At 44.4% G+C, this 20,860-nt stretch overlaps 1 protein-coding gene across 1 annotated transcript in view; it reads right to left on the reverse strand.

The window, feature by feature from the left end:
- The window catches only part of ERCC4 (ERCC excision repair 4, endonuclease catalytic subunit), a 32,604-nt gene extending 18,068 nt beyond the window's left edge, over positions 1-14,536 (reverse strand). Inside the window, exons 1-7 of the mRNA XM_059154580.1 lie at positions 14,291-14,536; positions 12,566-12,746; positions 7,336-7,531; positions 6,202-6,409; positions 3,090-3,270; positions 1,973-2,101; positions 916-1,026 (exon numbers count right to left, since the gene is read on the reverse strand). Coding sequence (XP_059010563.1) covers positions 916-1,026; positions 1,973-2,101; positions 3,090-3,270; positions 6,202-6,409; positions 7,336-7,531; positions 12,566-12,746; positions 14,291-14,497 — 1,213 coding nt within the window. The 5' untranslated portion in view covers positions 14,498-14,536. The remainder of the gene's footprint in view (positions 1-915; positions 1,027-1,972; positions 2,102-3,089; positions 3,271-6,201; positions 6,410-7,335; positions 7,532-12,565; positions 12,747-14,290) is intronic.
- Between the last annotated feature and the right edge of the window lie 6,324 nt (positions 14,537-20,860).

Genomic DNA, 20,860 nt, shown 5'->3' on the forward strand with positions numbered 1-20,860 from the left:
CCCATTCTCTTTTTTTCTTCATACTTAGCAATTTTCCTAAGTGAGCATGCAGGATTTTGGGTCTTTAATCATAGTACTGCAGGTTCTGGGATAACATCCACCAGCACATTTATTCAGATAAGAGTCATGCACTTGTCTGTGCTGATATATAGGAGTTCAAATTCTCAATGGATTTTTTTTTTAATCTAGTTTTATTTTATAACAGGTTTTATTTTTTTAAATGTAGTTCAGCTTTGTCTCATGTGCTAATCTACTAGTATATTCATGTTTGAAGACAGCAGCCCTGAAATCTGGAATTTTTTGGTGGGGGGCGGAGGGCCTAGTCAATGCTGCTCCATAGAACAGTTAAGACTTTTTGGAAATATGCTTGCTGAGAATAAAGCAAGCCCATTAGCTTTCTCCTTGGGGATTCCAGATTGAAAGCCTGGTGAACGTGTACGTGGAGATTAACTGCCTCTTTAAATAGAAGTCCTGAGAAGAAAACCAGCAAAAAAACCCGCCATCATGAATATGCAAGGATTCAACCTGGAGAAAATCACATCAAACAAACAGAAAACAAGGCTGCCACTAGGATTTCAGTGTTCCTTTGGCATTCATTTTTTTACATTTTATAAATAAAATCATAGTAGGTTTTTTTTTTAAATTTCATTTATTTATTTGACAGAGAGATCATCACAAGTAGGCGGAGGGGCAGGCAGAGAGAGAGGGGGAAGCAGGCTCCCAGCTCCCTGCTGAGCAGAGAGCCCGATATGGGGCTCGATCCCAGGACCCTGAGATCATGACCCGAGCCAGAGGCAGAGGCTTAACCCACTGAGCCACCCAGGCGCCCCCATAATAAGTTATTTTTAAAGAGCTAACAAAGAAGACTCATTTGCTCCATGTTGAAAGCAAATGTCACCATCTCTTTCCTCCTACCTGGACCACCAAGGGCTTCGCTCTCCTTATTCTCTGCCTCAATTTCTTTCAGTACTTCGGTTAATGCTTCCCACTTGGGGTTGCTTTCTAGGACCAGTTCCTTTTTTGTTTCTGTATAGAAATAAAAGTTCAACCTCATTCTACGTGATAACATTTATCCATAAAACATTTCATAGCCTTTCAAAACAATAGATGACACGGGTATCCTTTCAAAAGCCCCTTCCTTTGAGCCTCTTTCCGGAGGGCCAGATACAATCTTCTTTCTTGAAAAAGATCTATTTATTAAGGTCTAAATGAAACACACTCCAGACCAATGTTGATAGAGGCCTCACAGTGCCCTGAGAGCAAGTTACATGCACGGTCACGAATTAGAGAAGATTCTGTGTTGTCGGCAACAGTGATGCCAGATACAAGAGGCTACTTAACAGGAAAGAATCAGTACAGTCATGGTATTTATTATTTCTAAGATCCCCATGACAGTCATGATCCTGAAGATGGGATACAAGTAGACAGCAATCAAATGTTTCTGGGAGTACTCAGACACATCATAACACGGTTAACTTCTGAACTAGACCTTTGAATGATATAGAATGTCAGCATCAACCCTATCCAATGCCTTTAAAAAAAAAACCAATGATATTTATTATATCTACTAGATAAGGGTTGGAATAAAATCCATACTTGCCACATTCTAGTATATTTATTTTTTTTTAAAGCTAAAAGGAATGTTAAACATTCTGTTAAGACTTTAAGGTGCCAAAAGTAGTTATTACTCTGAAGTTTAAAAAAGAAAATCAATCTGTAGCTCTTATGTGGTGGTGAGAATACTCTTCACGGATGCTTGGCACTTGTTACTTGGAATCCCCTGACAATGGATTCTAAGACTTGCTGTGCTGGATACTTTTCACATACATTGCATATAACATATATTTAACATATGGGCACAGGTCTTTCACATGGCTGAAAGATATTTAAGATTAATACACTGACTTCATAAGAATTTCCACACCAAATATTTCAATAGAGGACACAGTTAAAGATTAAGCCTATAAGATACCTTGTTCTTCTTTAATCTCTGTTTTTTCAGACATTTTGCCTTTTTTGTTCATTTTGGCATCTGGAAGATGGTAAACCCTTGCTCGGGCATTTACAAACATTGAGGTGCTGGAGTCAAGAAACAGCCAACCTAATACGAAACGTTAAAAAAAAAAAAGTCTTCAATTTAGGATGAATTTTAAAGTCTCTGATGGTCACATGCCCTATAAGGACAACTGTCCGCCATCTTGTTCTCGTCTGAACCACACCTTCTCCCTTACTGTGGCCTCCATCACTGCTTGGTTAGACCAGTGGTTTTCAAAGTGTGGCCTACTGATCTCTGGGGGTCGCTGGGATGTTTTCAGGGGGTCTGGACATCAAATCTATTCTCATAAGAATACTGACTCGTTTAATTTTTTCCCCACTGTGTTGACATTCTCAATGATGATGCAAAAGCATTGCTGGGTAATAGTGCTGGTGCCCGAGTGTACTCAAGGCACGGGAACCAAAGCGGACTAGCAGTCAATGTATTCTTCATTGCTACGCATTTGTAGTTTATTACTTAAGAATGTCCCTGACGAAGAGGTAACAATTATTAATTGTATTAAATCTTGGCCTCAGGGGCCCATGGACTACTTGAAAATCGGTGGTCTAGTCAAACAGTGACAGAGGACAAAATAACTGAGGCAGATGTGGTTGGTAGAAAAACAAGATGGCGGCCAGTTGTATATGTATGTTTTCCTGCAAATCTCTTCAGTCTTCAGCAGTCTGGCTGATGAAACCCTAAACCCCCCTGCTAATTCTTTGGAGAAAATGAAATTTGAAGTTCTTAACAACAAAACTTCCAGAACACAACCTATTTCTAAGTTGGGTACTGCCTGTAATATACAGAGTCTTTTCTAGAAATAAAATCGCCTGGAATGGATATGAATATTTATTATTATACAGAACAGAAGTTAAGTAGGCGGAAACATTAGCTATCAATAAAACCTACATCCTTGCACTATGAACATAAAACGTAATTTGAAATCTCAGTATACCACGTAGTTGAATATAGCACTCCCTACATCTGATTCCTCAACAAAATCCAACACTTTATTCAAATCAGCTCCCATAATATCAGTATTTTTATCTCCCACCTGAATTCTGACCAAAAGCCTTCTCTGTGGCTCTCAGAGATTCCAGAAGGTTAAGGAACGTGATACAATCATACTGAGAGAGATACTGCAGCAAAGTTCGTAATATCTTCAAGTCCTGAACCAGGGACTTAGTCTTGGCTCCAAGCTGGTGCCACAAAGGATCCAGATAATGGCGTATTGTCTAAAACAAGAATAAAATGTAGTATTCCTAAAAATATGTTCCATATAGCTATTATTAATACCAATTATACTTTCAATGAATATTATCCCCATATACCTAAAGACGCTTAGGATGGTAAATTTTATGTTCTATTTTATCATACACACAAATAAACTCCCAACAGCATCTCCCAAGAAAGTGGATAGAAAATTTCAGTTCATAAGATTCTAATTACAGTGTTTAAATTTTCAAAGATAAAGCAGAGTGTCTTATTCATAGAATCTTTGTGATCAGAGAGTCAATTCATGGTTATTCATACGCACCTTTTTAGAAGAATAGGCCTGATAAACATCAGATAACCAGTCATTTGTTTGTTTTTTTAAATCTTTTTATTTATTTATTTATTTGACAGAGAGAGAAAGAGATATCACAAGTAGGCAGAGCAGCAGGCAGAGAGAGGAAGAAGCAGGCTCCCGGCTGAGCAGAGAGCCAGCCCAATGAGGGGTTCAATCCAGGACCCTGAGATCATGATTTGAGCCGAAGGCAGAGGCTTAACCCACTGAGCCACCCAGGTGCCCCCAGTCATTTGTTTTTATGAAGGGTCAAAGTGTGTTGCTTAAACCTATCGATTTCTGCCAAGCTTGGCTGGGACCCTATCCTAGAGAGATAAAAATGTGGCATCCAGTTGGAAAGGGAACAGAAGGCATATACCAGGGAAAGTACACGTACCAAATTAAATAACAATGTGCCTTATTTGGTGGTGTAAAAGATTTACTTCTTCTTCTTTTTTTTTTTTAATGTGATTCATGGATGGGAAAATACTTGTTAAATTAACAGTGGACTAAACATGAATTTTTTTAAGACCCCCCAAAATAGGGGCGCCTGGGTGGCTCAGTCAGTTAAATATCCCAATCTTGGTTTTGGCTCAGGTCATGATCTCAGGGTGATGAGATCAAGCCCTGCATTGGGCTCTGTGCTCAGTGCAGACTCTGCTGGAGATTCTCTCCCCCACCACTGCTCCTTCCCCTGCTTTCTCTCTCTCTCTCTCTCAAATAGTGTAAATAAATCTTTTTTAAAAAGTTGCCAAGGTACAGAATAGCTTTTTGTATAGACTATAGAAATATCTACAAACCCACAGCTATATATGTGTGTGTACACACACACACACACACTCCTTCACAAACTGATTTTGTAACTAAAAAGGACAATACTTATTGCATGCTATAGAAGCTACAGATGCTGTATTACTCTGCAGCATCTTATCTAACAAAATTAATACTCAGCAGGAGTAATATTTGGATGGCTGTATAATTTATTGTCCAAAATGGGACTCTTGTGAAAATGAAATTATATTATTAATCATTATTCCAGGAGAACAGGTAGATGCTATAACTGTCCTAGACCAAATGGAACATATAACTGCATACCTGCTGGGTAAAATCATCTACAAAAGTTAAATTTTCTTTCTTTCTTTTTTTTTTTTTTTTAAGCTATGGGGTTTCTTTTCTTTCTTTCTTTCTTTTTTTTTTTTTTTTTTTTAAAAGATTTTATGTACTTTTTTGACAGAGAGAGACACAGCGAGGGAGGGAACAGAAGCAGGGGGAGTGGGAGAGGGGGAAGCAGGTTTCCCACTGAGCAGGGAGCCTGATGAGGGGCTCGATCCCAGGACCCTGGGATCAAGACCTGAGCCGAAGGCACACACTTAATGACTGAGCCACCCAGGTGCCCCCCAAAGTTAAATTTTCTAACAAGATGCAAAGTTATGTCTGCATTTACATTTGGTGGCTAAAAGAATATCCTAAATATTACTTTGACCTTTACTAGACAGGGAATGGTAAGCAGAAACTTAGTAGAAAAATATCAGGTTATATTTTGTTTTTTTTTCTAAGAACATATACATTCTATTAAAAGGACATGAAGGTTTGTTTTTGATGGTTTTTCTTCAAAAACACACAGGAACAGAACACATGAAATTAGTTTCGTGTATCGTTATTTCACAGTAAAATGATTTATTGGAAGAATTAGAGATGTGAGGAGTTCAATTTTTCCTGCTTAATAATCACTATATTATTTCCAGTGAGAGACTGATTCAGAGTTTAAAAGATAGGAATTTGTTCCACCAAAATATGAAAAAAGAAAAAATGCTGCCCAGAATTTTTTAAAAGTCAGCATTTTCTGGATCTACAGTTCAATCTTTGACATTTATATAACTGTATTAATTCATCTATGATTTAAAAAAAAAATCAGTTAGAGGGGCACCTGGGTGGCTCAGTTGGTTAAGCTTCCGACTCTTGATTTCAGCTCAGGTCATGACCTCAGGGTTGTGAGATCGAGTCCCGCATTGGGCTTCAGGCTCAGCATCAAGTGTGCTTGAGATTTGCTCTCTCTCTTCCTGTGTCGTTCCCCCTCCAAACGCATGTGGACACGCTCTCTCTCTCCAAACAATCCCCCAGTCCCCCCAAGTCAGTTAGAATAGAAGGTCTTTGAACTAAGGTCTTACTTAATCTTACCATTTTCTCAATTCAAAATGTAATTTTAAGAGAGCAAGGTTCACATTCCTCAGTAATGAAAATTCATCCCAACTATTTTTATTCCAAATAAAAGATCATAAATCATGGAGCATTCTTATGTAAAACTCTTCTACCTGTAGATATCCAAATGCGGTCATTGCAGAGCAAAAAAGGTTACGTATCCCTTTCTAAATTATATTTAAAATACGATAATCACTGCATAACTGCAAAAATCAGGGTTCTGCTTTTAACGTTGGCCCATGTATTTTACTACAAATTGCTGCTTTCCAGAAAACCAAAGAAGCTACCCTTGAATCAGCTCCAAATTAATTCTAAAATAACAGCAAATTCCTACTAAGGACACTGCAATCACAAAAATAACTTGGATTCTTTAAAACTACAACATCACAAACGGTGCTTAAGAGGAAAAGAAACGGAGTACCTTGTCAAAGGGTTTTCCGATAGCATTTTCTAGAGACAAATCTTCCACTTCAAGGGACGGGTTATGGCATTTGAGTTCCTTCAGACACGCGTTTAAAATGTCCAGTATGGCAGTCTGAATGGCGAGCATGGCGGGCGTCATGGAAACGTGAATTTCTACAACTTCAGGTTTGTGCTGTTCTAAAAACGAGTTTACTGCTACGTGGAACCTACAGAGACAAATAGTTTTCAAAGATTTTCTCAAGTTTCAAGAGCTGTGTATTTCTGGTTTGGGTTTAATACTCTCATAGATCTTTTTTTTTTTTTCTTCTTTCTTTCTGTTTTTTGTAAATGGAATTAAGACACAAAATAGAAAGCAAAATGGCAATGCCTTCAGGAATACTTTCAACCTCAAAGAATGGATATTATTATTCAAATAACGGGGGGTGGTCAGCAGGACTTTTGTCTGGGCCGAACCCAGCTCCTGGTTTTCAAACAAGTTCTACTGGAACGCAGTCATGCCCACTGTTTATGGACTGTCTACGGCTGCTTTGCTGCTGTATCAGCAGAGCTGGGTCATTGTGACAGGTCACGTGGCCTGCAAAGCCCCAAATAGTTATCACCTGGCCCTTCGCAGAAAAAGTATGCCAATCCCTTCAAGAAGGTACAATCAAGAAAGGTAAAACACCATGGCAAATGTTCTTAAATGCCATATAGTAAAACCAAAATACCTATTAGCATAGGCGTACGATGTCGGAACACCAGGGTTTTTCCTAGACATTGGCATCAATTCTTCCAGAATCTTTCCGTTCTATTCCCCGATGGGTAATTTTCAAAGTGAAGTGGGGATCTTAGCCAACAAATCTACGGTTCAGCTAAAGCTGTTGTACCTGTGAACCTCTAGATTTCCTGGGGGTCTCGGGGAGCAAGAAGGAGCACAAGGGGCCGCCCTTGGACAGATGTGATGGGCTACCGGGAAAATAACCAGCAAACCTCTGTCTCCTTGTAAAAGAGCCACGGGGACGGCGACCACCGCTTCTCCTTGATGCCCTGGTTACGAACCTGGCAATCAGGTATCAGGTCAATGACAGTACCCTTTACGTCACGTTAAAGTGCGCAGGTCATTTACGGCCAGTTGTGGCGTGGCGCTGTTTACCTTGGCCACAGGTAGAGCTTCCCTACGAAGAGATTCCTCATCACTCTTTCCACGTGGCAAAAACCAGTATCGAAGGCGACAGCGTTGTCTGTGAAGGCCTTGATAAAGCCACGCTTGTTTTTCTGGCGGAACAGGCGCAAGATGAATGCTTCTTGACAAGACTCAATTATCCTGTGAGCTCTGTACACCAAGATACCTGCGAGGAGACCACAGTCGAGAGGGCGGAGTGGTCATGGAACCAACGGTCATGGAGCCTCCTGCTCGTCTCCATTCGCTCATTCACCGCGTGTCTCCTGCGTCCCTGCTCGGGCACGGGCAGGCACTGGTTTTGGTGGGGGGGACGCAGCAGTGGGCACACAGACGTAAATCCCTGTCCTCGGGGTCCTTACGACACACAGGACAAACACGTGGAGTGCTTAGGTTATAGAGTGATAAGTGCTAGCGGGGGAAGAAATGAACCAGAGGAGGAGGATTAGCGGGAGAATGTCTGGGGGCTGCTGGGGGGCAGCCAAGGCTAGATGGAAATGAGGAAGTGGGTCCCGCCACCACGTGCACCAAGAGAGCTCCAGGCAGTAAGAGCAAAGGCCTTGGCGTGGGGGGTGTCTGGCCTGGTTGGAGAATTTCTGAGAGCTTGGTGGCTCCCTGACTCTCCTTTTATGGGTGAACCAGATGTGGCCTACGTAAAAGAGCAGTGATTCAGAAGTCTGGGCAACATCTGCATCACCTAGAAGAGTAATTCCACTTTGGAATGGGAATATATTCAACTGAGAGGTAAATTAGTCCATTAAAATAAAAACCGTTGGGGCGCCTGGGTGGCTCAGTGGGTTAAAGCCTCTGTCTTCGGCTCAGGTCATGATCCCAGGGTCCTGGGATCGAGGCCCACATTGGGCTTTCTGCTTCCCTCTCTCTCTCTGCCTGCCTCTCTGCCTACTTGTGATCTCTCTGTCAAATAAAATCTTTAAAAATCAATAAATAAGATAAAATAAAAACCATTAATGAATGTATTTACTATACCTGTGTTTCGGGGTAGCGTGACTGACACCTCTAAGATAACAAAAACAAGGACAATTACTGCATTTCTTTATAAAACAAGAAAACTGGACCAGATAATCTTTCATATGTGAATATAATAAAACCATACAATATTATACGTACATATGCCACTTTGATGTGGTTTGGTTAGTGATAAATAAGGAACACACATGACATGAGAGTGCACAGACATCATTTCTGAATCAAAAACTCAATTATTCATGATGATTCTCAGTCTCCTAGACCTACAACAAGCCATTAACTGATATATAAATTTGTCATAAATGTGCTTATTTTTGTACCAATTCACATCACTCCTCGGGTCTGGGAAATAACACTGACAGTGATTGTGACCCCTTCTTCTGCTAGTTCAGTGAGCCCAATTCAGATGCTCCTGTTTCAGTGTTCAAATTCTGGATTGACGTGGATGGAGCTAGAATGTATTCTAGCTAAGCAAATGGTTTTTCAGGTATAGTAGAAATTAACAGTGTTATTTAGGAATCTGTAGAGAAAGGGTTTTCAATAACTACAATATGTACATGTAACAAATTTACTACTGAGCAAGGATCCTGGGCCTAGTCGTTGGGCTTTCCAAGTACTTTCCTAGATTATGCTTGCTGGCCTAGATTGAAATATCCCATAAGGTTAAAGTAATGAAAGGAAACTTCTAAAGGAAAGATGAACCTCAATTTAAGGAAATGCAGTGCTCCAAGACTGTCATTTTTGGGGTGTCTGGGTGGCTCAGTGGGTTAAGCCTCTGCCTTCGGCTCAGGCCATGATCTCAGGATCCTGGGTTCGAGCCCCGCATCGGGCTCTCTGCTCAGCATGGAGCCTGCTTACCCCCTTCTCTCTGCCTGCCTCTCTGCCTACTTGTGATCTCTCTGTCAAATAAATAAATAAAATCTTTAAAAAGAGTAAGAAAAGACTGTCATTCTTTAGAAAACCCAGGAAATGGGTTTTGGAGGAAATGGAGGAATGGAACTATTCCATCCCAGGTGCAGGGGTTAGGTACTCTAGTGGATTGTTTTCATTTAATACTCACGAGACTTCTATGAGATACGTATAACTATGAGACCAGGAGAGGGCAACAAGTTGATCAAAGTTATCCAACAAGCAATGGGAGACTAAAGGTTCCAAACCGGCGGCGGGGGGCGGGGGGGGGGGGGGGTGGTGTCTGACGGTTTTTCCTAAGTGACAGCACCTGTAGACTCCTCCCCACTCCCCGACCCATACCACCATTTTAAAAACCAGCAACAGGAAAACATAAGCAGGCGTGCATAGGTGGCTCAGGTCATGATCGTGGGGTCCTGGGATCGAGTCCTGGATCGGGCACCCTGCTCAGTGATGAGTCTGCTTCTCCCTCTTCCTCTGCCCCTACTCGTTCTCTCTCTCTCTCTCAAATACATAAAAAAAAATTTTTTTTAAAGATTTTATTTATTCATTTGACAGACAGAGATCACAAGTAGGCAGAGAGGCAGGCAGAGAGAGAGGAGGAAGCAGGTTCCCTGCTGAGCAGAGAGCCCGACGCGGGGCTCCATCTCAGGACCCTGAGATCATGATCCGAGCAGAAGGCAGAGGCTTTCACCTACCTCAAATAAATAAAATCTTAAAAAAAAAGAAGAAGAAGAAGAAAGAAAACACAAGCAGGCTGTATTTCTGGGGGCAACTGCAGTCTCACAAAAGCCTATCTACATTTCAATCTGATGCTCCCAGGACAGCTTTGTGCCATACTGAACTGTCATTACCTCTTTCCATCTGTCTCCTCCACTGAACTGCTCACCACACCGTCTCACTGATCTTTCTACCATCAGCCCCTACCACATTCCTGCCAAACAAGGGACCCTTAGTAAATTTAATGTTTGTTGAATGAACTTAAAACTGAATTATTGCACTGGGGGCACCAAACTAACATGCAACTTTTTTTTTATTTTCAAGTTTGTCATGGAAAGTGTGTCCTGAGTTCTATTTGGAGGTGCTAGAGCCGTTTTGGCAATGCAAACCTCCTGTCCTGTCCTGTCCTTCGAAAGTACCATCAGGGTACCTGTGTACACACTTCTCTCACTGCTGAGGTGCTGTACTTGGCAGGGACCCTTGCGTGGGTGTGGTGGTGATTTTCATAGGTAGTGACAGGGGGAAAACTGGGGCAGGGGGCATTCAGAACCTTCCAGAGGGTGACATGCTTCAAGGACTGCTGTTTGGTGTGTGAGAGCCGTGGGGAGGTGCTAGGAGGAGCCTTTGGGGGACAATACCTCCAGAGTGCAGAATCTGAAGGGATTCACTTCTGGCCTTCGTGGGCGTTCCATTCAGCCAAGCAGCAGCAGCAGCCCCAGCTTCATTAAGGGTTGGGACATGTTCAGAAATGGATATGGAATTTTGCGCTTTTAATTAGGCACTCCCTATAAGCTATGAGCTGCATGTTTCTTTGATTCATTACTGCTTTCAGCCTAATTGGGGCGAACGGTTACTAAAAGTCAGAGCAATACTGACATCTAGTGGTGGTTCCAGTGCGTTGCCCTCCCTCCCCATTTTATCCACTTAAAAAATAAATGCAAAACCAGGTGGAGAAGAAAGCAGCAAGCAGGAAAAGACTTTCCGATGTTTCAGGATTTCTGGTGATGAAAAGCCAATACGTTTTGTTTTTTGCTATTCTCCACTGTTTAGTATGTCCCAGGTGCAATACTAAAGCCATTTATTTTCACTCACTTAATCCTTAATGATAACTCTGGGAAGTGCTATTTTCTCAATTTAAAGAAATGAGAAAAAGAAAAATAACTCGAGGCTTATAAAAATTAAGTAACTTGCCTGTAAGTCGTGGCATCATCCTTCAAAGCCAGGTGAGTCAGACCTCACCGCCTGGGCCCTGGCTGATGGCAATTATAAATGTTACAAAACTAGGGGCATCTGGGTGGCTCAGTCATTAAGCGTCTGTCTTCAGCTCAGGTCATGATCCCAGGGTCCTGGGATCCAGCCCTGCATCGGGCTCCCTGCTTGGCGGGAAGCCTGCTTCTCCCTCCCCAACTCCTCCTGCTTGTGTTCCTGTTCTCACTGTCTCCCTCTATCAAATAAACAAAATCTTTAAAAACAAAATAAAATAAGATGAAATACAATAGAATAAATGTTACAAAACTATAACAACACTGATCTTCAATCAGTTTACCATGAACCATGTAAAGCATTCGTTCATATATTTATTCATTAACTATTTCTTGAGGGTCTTCTAGGTTCAGGGCCACAATGGGAAGTACGATTCTGAATATTACAGTTTCTCTGCCTTCCAGAAGTTCACCGAAAGTCACAGCATACTCATGCATCCTTTTGTCCAACAAATGTGTGTACCAGTTACTTAGCCTGGGATGAACAAGTTGTCCCTTGTACTTAAGAAGCTTGTTATCTCATGAGCAGGACAGACAAACAAACAGGCAAAGATAACGTGGTGTTCTTTAGTGCTAGGACTGGGGAGAAGCAAAGCGAAATCTGAGGGCAGCGAGGTAAGGCCCTCACGTTAGCTTTGGGGAAAACCAGAAAAGTATTCCAAAAGGATGAATAATAATGAAAAAAAAAATTCCTTTTCCATATTAATTCTAACGAAAACGAAACCATACTTCTCAAAATAATTAAGTAACTGCTTGGTTTAATTTCAAATCATAGAGGGAAAAAAAAACCTCTTTCAAGGGAAAACCAAATATTTCAGAAAATATATAAAGAATATTTGTAAACATTTTGAGTCTGATTCAGTTCTAAAAGCAAATACCAGGCAATCACCAAATATTTACCAGATTTGGGCTTAGGAAACCAGGAAGAGTCGTTCTTACTTTACTCACTAATTTAGTTACTTATGCGGGCCACAGATACTTTTTTTTTTTCTTTAATTTATTTGACAGAGATCACAAGCAGGCAGAGAGGCGGAGAGAGAGGAAGGGAAGCAGGCTCCCAGCCAAGCGGAGAGCCCGATGTGGGGCTCGATTCCAGGACCCTGGAATCACGACCTGAGCTGAAGGCAGAGCCACCCAGGTGCCCCGAGACACAGATACTTTTTAAGCATCTAGAATGTGTCTGGTATTGTGCTAACACCTGGAAGCACAGTGTTGAGCAAAAACATCTAGGAGTGTGCACAAGGAGGTCCTGGTTTCGTTCAGCAGAGGGGACAGATGGAAAAACACGCCCATTTATATACAAATAATAAGGTTTCAAATCTTACCGGTAATTAAATCTGAAGGTATTCTATCGGTCAAGAAGTCGACCACAAGTATTCGACTTGTTGCAAATATGACCCCTCCTTGTGTGTAGACCTCATAGCGACTGTTACTGGTGATTTCATTTGTTACGCGGCGAGGGAGGTGCTCGACGCCTTCAATCTTCAGCTGATTGATGAAGTACTCCTAAAGCAAACCAGAGGTGATTAGTAGGCTGTGGAATACAGAGCGGTTTTAATTAGGCTGCAGGTCTTTGAATTTAAGACGAGAGACAATACACTGAAGGAACGTGCGAACCAAGGGGCGACTTTACATCGATCGCCCGCAATCATCTGCCTTTAACTAGGCCTTTATTTCTATTTTTGGGTTTGCACTAAGGAATCCTTGCACTTGAGTTGTTCTTAGCGCTTTAACAACAACAAAAAAAGACCTTTTAAACCCTCGGCTAAAAGCCTGCTGCTGGTTACAAAATAGTTGCCGCCAAAGCCAGGTTTGCAGGCAAGCGGACTGTGCGAGCCCATCACAAGGAATGCTCTCCCCAGGCTGTGTTTTAGACTCTTAGCTCTGTCCCGATCCACCCCAGAGGGGATTTCGTGTCAGTGGCCCCTCGGCCCTTTATATCTTCAGTGGAACCTCTGCTTCCTCTTTGGGGACCCTGTGTTGTGCTAGGTTCTGTGGGAGGTACTGGGGATCCCTAGACACATCCATCAAGGAGTCTGCGGTCATTCTTCCCTGTGGACCTCTTCCTCCTGGCCACCTGCTCTAGCAAGAGGCTCATCAGACTTATCAGACCAGGCTGTGCCACCTCCCAATACCAAGCCCCCATCTTAGCCCAGGCGTATCTGCCTGCTGTCTTCAGTGTCCTCCAGTCCTTAACCACAGGCACCCATCCCCAACACCCTCAGCTTCCAGCTCCCTTTCCTTCTGACCCAATGCCCCTCTCCCCACCGAGTTTCGAATTCCGGCGCACCCCTTCCCTACAGGGCTCTCCCCAGCCTCACACATTACCCTCTGAGCTCCCTCTGTTCCCCATCAGGGATCCCACTCCTACAACCCCAGCAAGCCCCATGATATCCAGCTGTGGGACTCCTCCTCGCTCTGATCCGTACCTTTCCCTACACATCCCTGTATCTGTGTCTGTGTCCTTCCGGAGACATCCCCGTCCTCTTCAGGGACCTCCCATCCTCCCTTCCGCCCCCATGCTCCTCAAATGACTCCCCCACTCCTCTCAGAGCCCCTCCATCCCTCTCAGTGTCCATGCACCCGTGGCGGAGACCTGCAACTGCCTTACGGACCCCCCTTCAAAGCCCTCCCATACGTGTCAGGGACCTGCCTTGGCCTTGGGACCCCTCCTACCCTCTGCGTCCTTGCACCCCCCCGCCAGGGACCTGCATCCTCCTCGGAGCCCCTCGCACCCTCTGTGTCCCCTCCCCACCCCGTGTCAGAAACCTTCATCCACTTCGGGTCCCTTCTCCTCCTTCTCAGCGTCCCCGCACCCCCGCCAGGGACCTGCATCCTCCTCGGGACCCCTCCCACCCGCCGTGTCCTCGAGCCCCCGTCAGGGACCTCCCTCTGCCTAGAGACCCCCGTTCAGGGCTCCCTCCCTCCGGTGCCACGGGCCGGCATCGCCCTCAGAAGCGCCAGGGCCTCGCACCCGCGCCAGGGCCCGCATCGGCTCAGGAGCCCCCAACGGTCTCGGGGTCCCCTCTCCCCCGCGCGGCCGGCCGCACCTCCTCCGCCGGCTGAGTGTTGAGCACCAGCACCAGGCAGGCCGGGTGGCAATGCAGCCGGAGGAAGTGGTACAGGAGCCGGTCCGCGCCGAGCCCGCGGGCGCACACTACCAGCCCGTCCGCGTCCAGCAGTTCCAGCACCAGCTGCCGCTCATACTCCAGCAGTGGCGCCATAGCTGTCGGCCGAGCCGGCAGTCCGGGCTCCATGCGCGCCCTTCCGGGGCCGCGGCCGAGCCCGGCCGAAGAGAGCCGAGTCCGGGACGGGCGTGGGCCGAGCGCAGCCGAAGAGAGCCGAGCGTGAGCCGAGCGTAGGCCGAGCTCCGCCGAGGAGAGCCGAGCGCGAGCCGAGCGCGGGCCGAGCTCCGCCGAGGAGAGCCGAGCGCCAGACGAGCGTCGGTCGAAGGAAGCCGAAGAGAGCCGAGCCCGACAGGGTGAGAGCCCGCCGAGCTCAGCCCAAGAGCCGCCGAAGCCGGGAGGAGCGCGGGCCGAACGTAGCCGAAGAGGAGCCGAATGGGGCCGAAGAACCGTTCGGTCCGGAGAAGACGCTGGAGCTGCTGACAGGTGTCATCCCCAGACCTCACGCTCCAGCCCGGGTCTGAGAGTGGGGCGGCCTGGATCAACGACTAGCGCCCAAAGCTACCCTAAAGCAAGGAGAGGAGAACTAATCCAAGCTAATCGTCAGCGTTCCAGGGCGTCCGGAACGAATAGCCCGTTTCCTACCGCGAGGTTGGAGTCTTACTTTTGCAACTGACCTCTGTGTCCCTATTAACATTTTTGGGGGGGATAACCAGAATAGTTTACCACGTTCAGGCTCTTGTTTCTCTGCAAAGGTCTTGAATACAATAAGCTATTTTTCGATTTTTAATTATTTTATTTTTTTAGAGGAATTCTCTGCTTTTTTTTTTTTTTTTTTTTTTTTTTTTAATGTTATGTCAGTCACCATCCAGGACGTCATTCGTTTTTGATGCCGTGTTCCAAGATTGATTGTTTACTATAATACTCAGTGTCCCGTGCAATACGTGTCTTTAATTCCCATCACGGGGCCAACCCAACCCCCCACCCCTCTCCCCTCTCCAACCCTCCGTCTGTTTCTTGGAGTCCACCAGGTGTCCCCGCAGCCGCCGCCTCCTTTCTTCCACTAGAGGGACACCTTCGGAAGTTTTTGTGCTATACCAGGACCTCCGGAGAACCCAACCAGAGGCACTGTCCTGGGTGGAAATGCCCTCTTCACCCCAACCCCAGCCTTCCTTGCTGGAAAAATGAAAATCACTTGTTATCCCACGACCTAGAAATAGCCACTGTAACATCATGAAATGTACCCCTTCAATCTTTTCTTTTTTCTTTATACGTGCACTCTCGCACGACACAATTCTCTTATTGATTTGAGGCTATCAATAAGGGCAGGTTTCCAAGTTTGTTGCTAACGTGTGACAAACCTCTGAACATGGTATCGAGTATTCTACAAAACCCTTTTACACGGCTGATGAGCTTTCTTTCTTTCTTTCTTTCTTTTTTTTTTTTTTTTTTTAAGATTTTATCTATTTATTTAACAGACAGAGATCACAAGTACAAAGGCAGGCAGAGAGAGAGAGAGGAGGAAGCAGGCTCCCTGCCGAGCAGAGAGCCTGATGCAGAGCTCGATCCCAAGACCCTGAGATCATGACCCGAGCCGAAGGCAGAGGCTTTAACCCACTGAGCCACCCAGGCGCCCCTCTGATGAGATTTCTGTCACGAGATGTACCACACTTATTAATCTAATCCTTTATTAGTGGACATCTAGTTTGTTTCCACTCCTCCCCTCACTATAAGTAATTTTTCACTGAACATTTTAGTACATAAATTCAACCATGCCCCTAAGATACACTCCGCAGAGATAATTAGTGGGGTGAAGAGAACAAACATAAGGCTTTTCATTACATTCACAGTGCTACGTTGCCGTCTAGAAAGCCTGCACCAATTTACATTCCCATCAGCAGTATGCAAGCAGATCTGTTTCTCTACTCCGTTACTGCTTAACCAGGACTTTACTTACTTTTGCCGGATTAAAACAGCATGTAATGATTCCCGAATGCTGGTCGAATGCAAAGGTTTGTCTGCAATATTTTACATGCCGCATTTCCTAGGAAACAAGTATTAATTTCTCCAGGGAGGTTATATAACTTGGGCAAGACCACTGAGCGAGTTAGTATATTGCTCAGGATGAGGTAAGTAGGAACGTGACACACCTTTAGGGTGCGTGTGCTTAAGTGACAATGAAGTTGAAACCTCATTCCCAAGCTGTGGTAGGCAGAATAATGGCTCCCCAAAGATATCCGTGTCATAATCCCTGGGACCAGTGAATATGTTACCTTCGGTGGCAAATGTTTGCAGATGTGATTTCAAGATAGGGAGATTATCTTGGGTTATCCAGAGGCCCCGTGTAAATTACAGGGGTCCATATAACCTCCTGTTATATGACCTCCTGTTATATGACCCTCCTGAGGGTCAGAGTCCGAGAGAGAGACGTGGCAGGGGAAGCAGAGGTGGGAGCAGTGTAGGAGGGACCAAGAGCCAAGGAATGCAAACCAGAAAAGCCAGAAAAGGCAAGGAAATGAATTCTACCCTAAAAGCTTCAGAAATAACACGCAGCCCAGCCAACACACTTTGGAGTTCTGAACCCCCCAAATTGGAAGATAATGAATTGGTGTCATGTTAAGCCACTAAATTCACGTTAACTAGGTACAGCAGCAATGGGAAACATATACAATTATTCACTAGTTCTATTACATTGAGCTTGAAGATGTCCCCAGTAGACCAAAACCAAACAGAAGGAAACCTAGATGGGCGTACACAGGGAAGCAATAATTTTGGAGGGTGATTGGTTAACATATACTTAATATGTAAATACTTGTATAGATAAACATACACATGAAGATGTATTCACTCAATAAACATTTATAGGGCACCTGTGTATATCAGGCCATGTACTAAATGCTGGAAGTTCAGCAGTGAACCAAGCAGGTGACATCTTTGCCACCAAAGAACTTGTACTCCAGCGGGAGCTTGTATACGAAGATATTGGTCAAATCATTTCGTGAACTACCATTACTTCCCAGATATTTCGCCTACATGTCCAATAGTAGGAGACTAATTAAAATGTCTTCCTGCATCTCTAATACGGGGGATATCATACAACTATTAAAAGCAGTATGTGGCAAGCTCCCAATACATGTGACTATATACCGAGAAAAGCAGTTGTAAGACATTAATATAGAGCGGCATCCTATTTGTCTAAAAACATGAGCAAAAGGTGGCGCCTGGGTGGCTCAGTGGGTTAAGCCGCTGCCTTCGGCTCAGGTCATGATCTCAGAGTCCTGGGATTGAGCCCCTCGTTGGGCTCTCTGCTCAGCAGGGAGCCTGCTTCCTCCTCTCTCTCTGCCTGCCTCTCTGCCTGCTTGTGATCTCTCTCTGTCAAATAAATAAATAAAATCTTTAAAAAAAAACAAAACAAAACATGAGCAAAAAACCAATATTTTCCCATGACTGCATAGGAGATCTCTGGAATTAAATCTCTTAACAAAAGCAATTGCTTCTGGGGAGTTGAAATGAGTGACTGGCATCAGAGTAAGAGCTTTATATTTTATTTTATTCCCTTCTATTCTGTTGGTTTTTCTTACCATGAACTTATATTGCTTTTATAATAAAACCAAAACCAATTCCCATTTGCTATATAAATACTTCACCAGCCCTAAAAATTATCTTGTGAATTCTAGATTTAATATGCATGTGGTGGGCAAAGCTTAATGCCAAAATTTGGTACCTGGGGAAGTAGACTTACAAACTCTCTCAGATTCTGTCTTGACATTTAGTTTTTCCCAGGGCAAAAGTTTCCAACTTAAGGTGATGGGATTCTTCCTTCTCTTCCTCTTTTCTTGTGTCTCTGTCATAATAATTCTGCGAATCTCCCCTAATATTTTAGACTATCCTGATCACCATAACCCCTTCCCCTACAGGTCACTTTTTAAGTTTCAGTTTTTTGCCCATGAGGGCACAGGCCAGGAGGTTGGCCTTTGGCCTTTGAATTGGGATGGGAATGAGATTCAGCATCATTTCCCCGCTCTGAGCTGAGCTAGAACCCAGCACACCTTGGTTAACCTTTAGCTTGACTGGCCTTACAATTTCTCTTAACAACCTCAGTCTTTCTGGGGTGCCTAGGTGGCTCAGTGGGTTAAAGCCTCTGCCTTCGGCTCAGGTCATGATCCCAAGGTCCTGGGATAGAGCCCCATGTCGGGCTCTCTGCTTGGCAGGGAGCCTGCTTCCTCCTCTCTCTCTGCCTACTTGTGATCTCTGTCTGTGAAATAAATAAATACAATCTAAAAAACAAACAAACAAACAAACAAACAAAAACCAAAAAAAAAAACCCTCAGTATTTCACATACCTATGTGAAATGCCTACTAAATCCAGAAGATGGGTAAAGAGTGAATGCTTCCCAGGCTTACCTCCTATTCTAGGGCTGGAATACCTGTGAGACCCTTAGAGTTAGCTTGTGGTGGTTTAAAGTTGGAAACTGAGCTTAGGTACCTACGAGCTGTGTGACCTCAGTCAAGTTACTTAACCTCTCTGTGCCTGAGTTGCCTCATCTTTAAAATGGGGGTGAGAGAGGTGCTTGGGTGGTGAACTCAGTGGAGCAACTGACTCATGGTTTTGGCTCAGTCATGATCTCGGGGTTGTGAGATGGAGCCCCACTCGTCTCCATGCTCAGCACGGAGTCTGCTTGGGATTCTCTCTCTCCCTCTCCCTCCCTCCCAAATGGTACACGCGTGTTCTCTCTGTCCCTCTCTTGCAAATAAATAAATCTTTAAAAAAACACAGGGCTGGTCATAGGACCTACCTCATGTGATTGTTAGAGAGATGAATATAGCAGGACATGAATAGTCAACCAATTTTTTTTTAAGATTTTATTAAAAAAAAAAAAAGATTTTATTTATTTATTTATTTGTCAGAGAGAGAGAGAGAGAGGGAGAACACAAGCAGGCAGAGCGGCAGGCAGAGGCAGAGAGAGAAGCAGGCTCCCCACTGAGCAAGGAGCCTGATGTGGGACTCGATCTCAGGACCCTGGGATCATGAGCTGAGCCGAAGGCAGTGGTTTAACCAACCGAGCCACCCAGGCATCCCAAGATTTTAATTTTTTAATTTATTTGACAGAGAAAAAGAGAAAGAGAACAGCAGGGGGAGCAGCAGAAGGAGAGGGAGAAGCAGGCTCTCCCCTGAGCAGGAATCCTGATGTGATGCTCAAATCCAGGACCCTGGGATCATGACCTGAGCCGAAAGCAGATGTTTAATGGACTGAGCCACCCAGGCGCCCCAGCATTCAACCAATTTTAACTCAGAAACTTCATGACAGCTGCTTTAAAACAATCCAACTCATTCTAGGACCTGAAGCACACAGACCCGAAAGGATTAAAACCAAACATTCCCTCTTAATGCCAAGGAGTGTTTGATGCCTGAATCATCCCTACCCTCTGATAAGGGGAAAGCAGTCCGTGGTTGCTAACCTTTGGGGTCCAGGTTTTAAATGCTTTAAAGATGATTATGAAAGGAAAAGAGAATTTCAGAAGTTTTACATAGAGGGGTAAAGGGGGTTCAGGTCTAGAACTTGAAGGAAGATGGGGGTATCAGAAGTGAAGCAAGCCAGGAGGTTTCTAGGTGGGGCCCAAAGTCCTAGGACCGGCTTTCAGGGAAGGTGTCCAGCCCACAGTCTGGAAAGACAGAACTGAGACAAGGGGTCCCCAGAAGCCACGTGTCACTATCTTGCTTGGCCAAGAATCCCCCATCTGGAGCCTACAGCTCCTTTCCAAGTCTGTACCCCAGGGGTGGGGTTTGCAACTCATGGTCCAGCCAAGTTGACGCATGAAATTAATCATAACGCACAGAATTGCAATACATCTGCTGTATTAAAATTTCATTAGAAAGGCAATTAGGAAGAATTAGAGGAAACAATGTCTTAAAAGGTAATGAACAAAACAACTGAGAAATGCTGAGCTGGAGTGTGCTTTTTAATGATCATATGGGTTAGGAAAACCACTCGGCTAGAAACAGGTGGGCAAGTGACCTGACCATGATAACATTACCCAAGGCATCTCTAGCATAGGTTTGCACTGTGTAGACACGACAGCTAGATTTTTCCATGGATCTGCCGTGCACATTGCTAACCACTGTCCTGGCTCTAGCTTGCCATGTTCAGCTCTTTCCTCCCCCTATATGGAGATAGGAGTTCCCTCTACCACCGGGATCTTCCCTGGAAAGATGATGTTCACTAAGAGGATAAGGTAGGTACTATTATTTTCCTTATTTTATAAGTGCGGAGAGTAAGACATAGAGAGGGTATGTAGACTGCCCAAGGGCCCCAACTAAGCTGGAGCAAGGAACACAGCCTACCTGACTTCTAAACCTGTAGATACCCCTCCTGCAACTGCCTCCTTAGATGCCGGCCACTGGCAGCCCACGAATGACATCCCGGGTCTTTTAGACTTGAACATGTGGCTCATCTGGTTCCCTTCCTTTCCAGGGATGCATATGCATCCCTTTAA

This window comes from Mustela lutreola, chromosome 17, assembly GCF_030435805.1.
Source record: "Mustela lutreola isolate mMusLut2 chromosome 17, mMusLut2.pri, whole genome shotgun sequence".
Classification (NCBI taxonomy): domain Eukaryota; kingdom Metazoa; phylum Chordata; class Mammalia; order Carnivora; family Mustelidae; genus Mustela; species Mustela lutreola.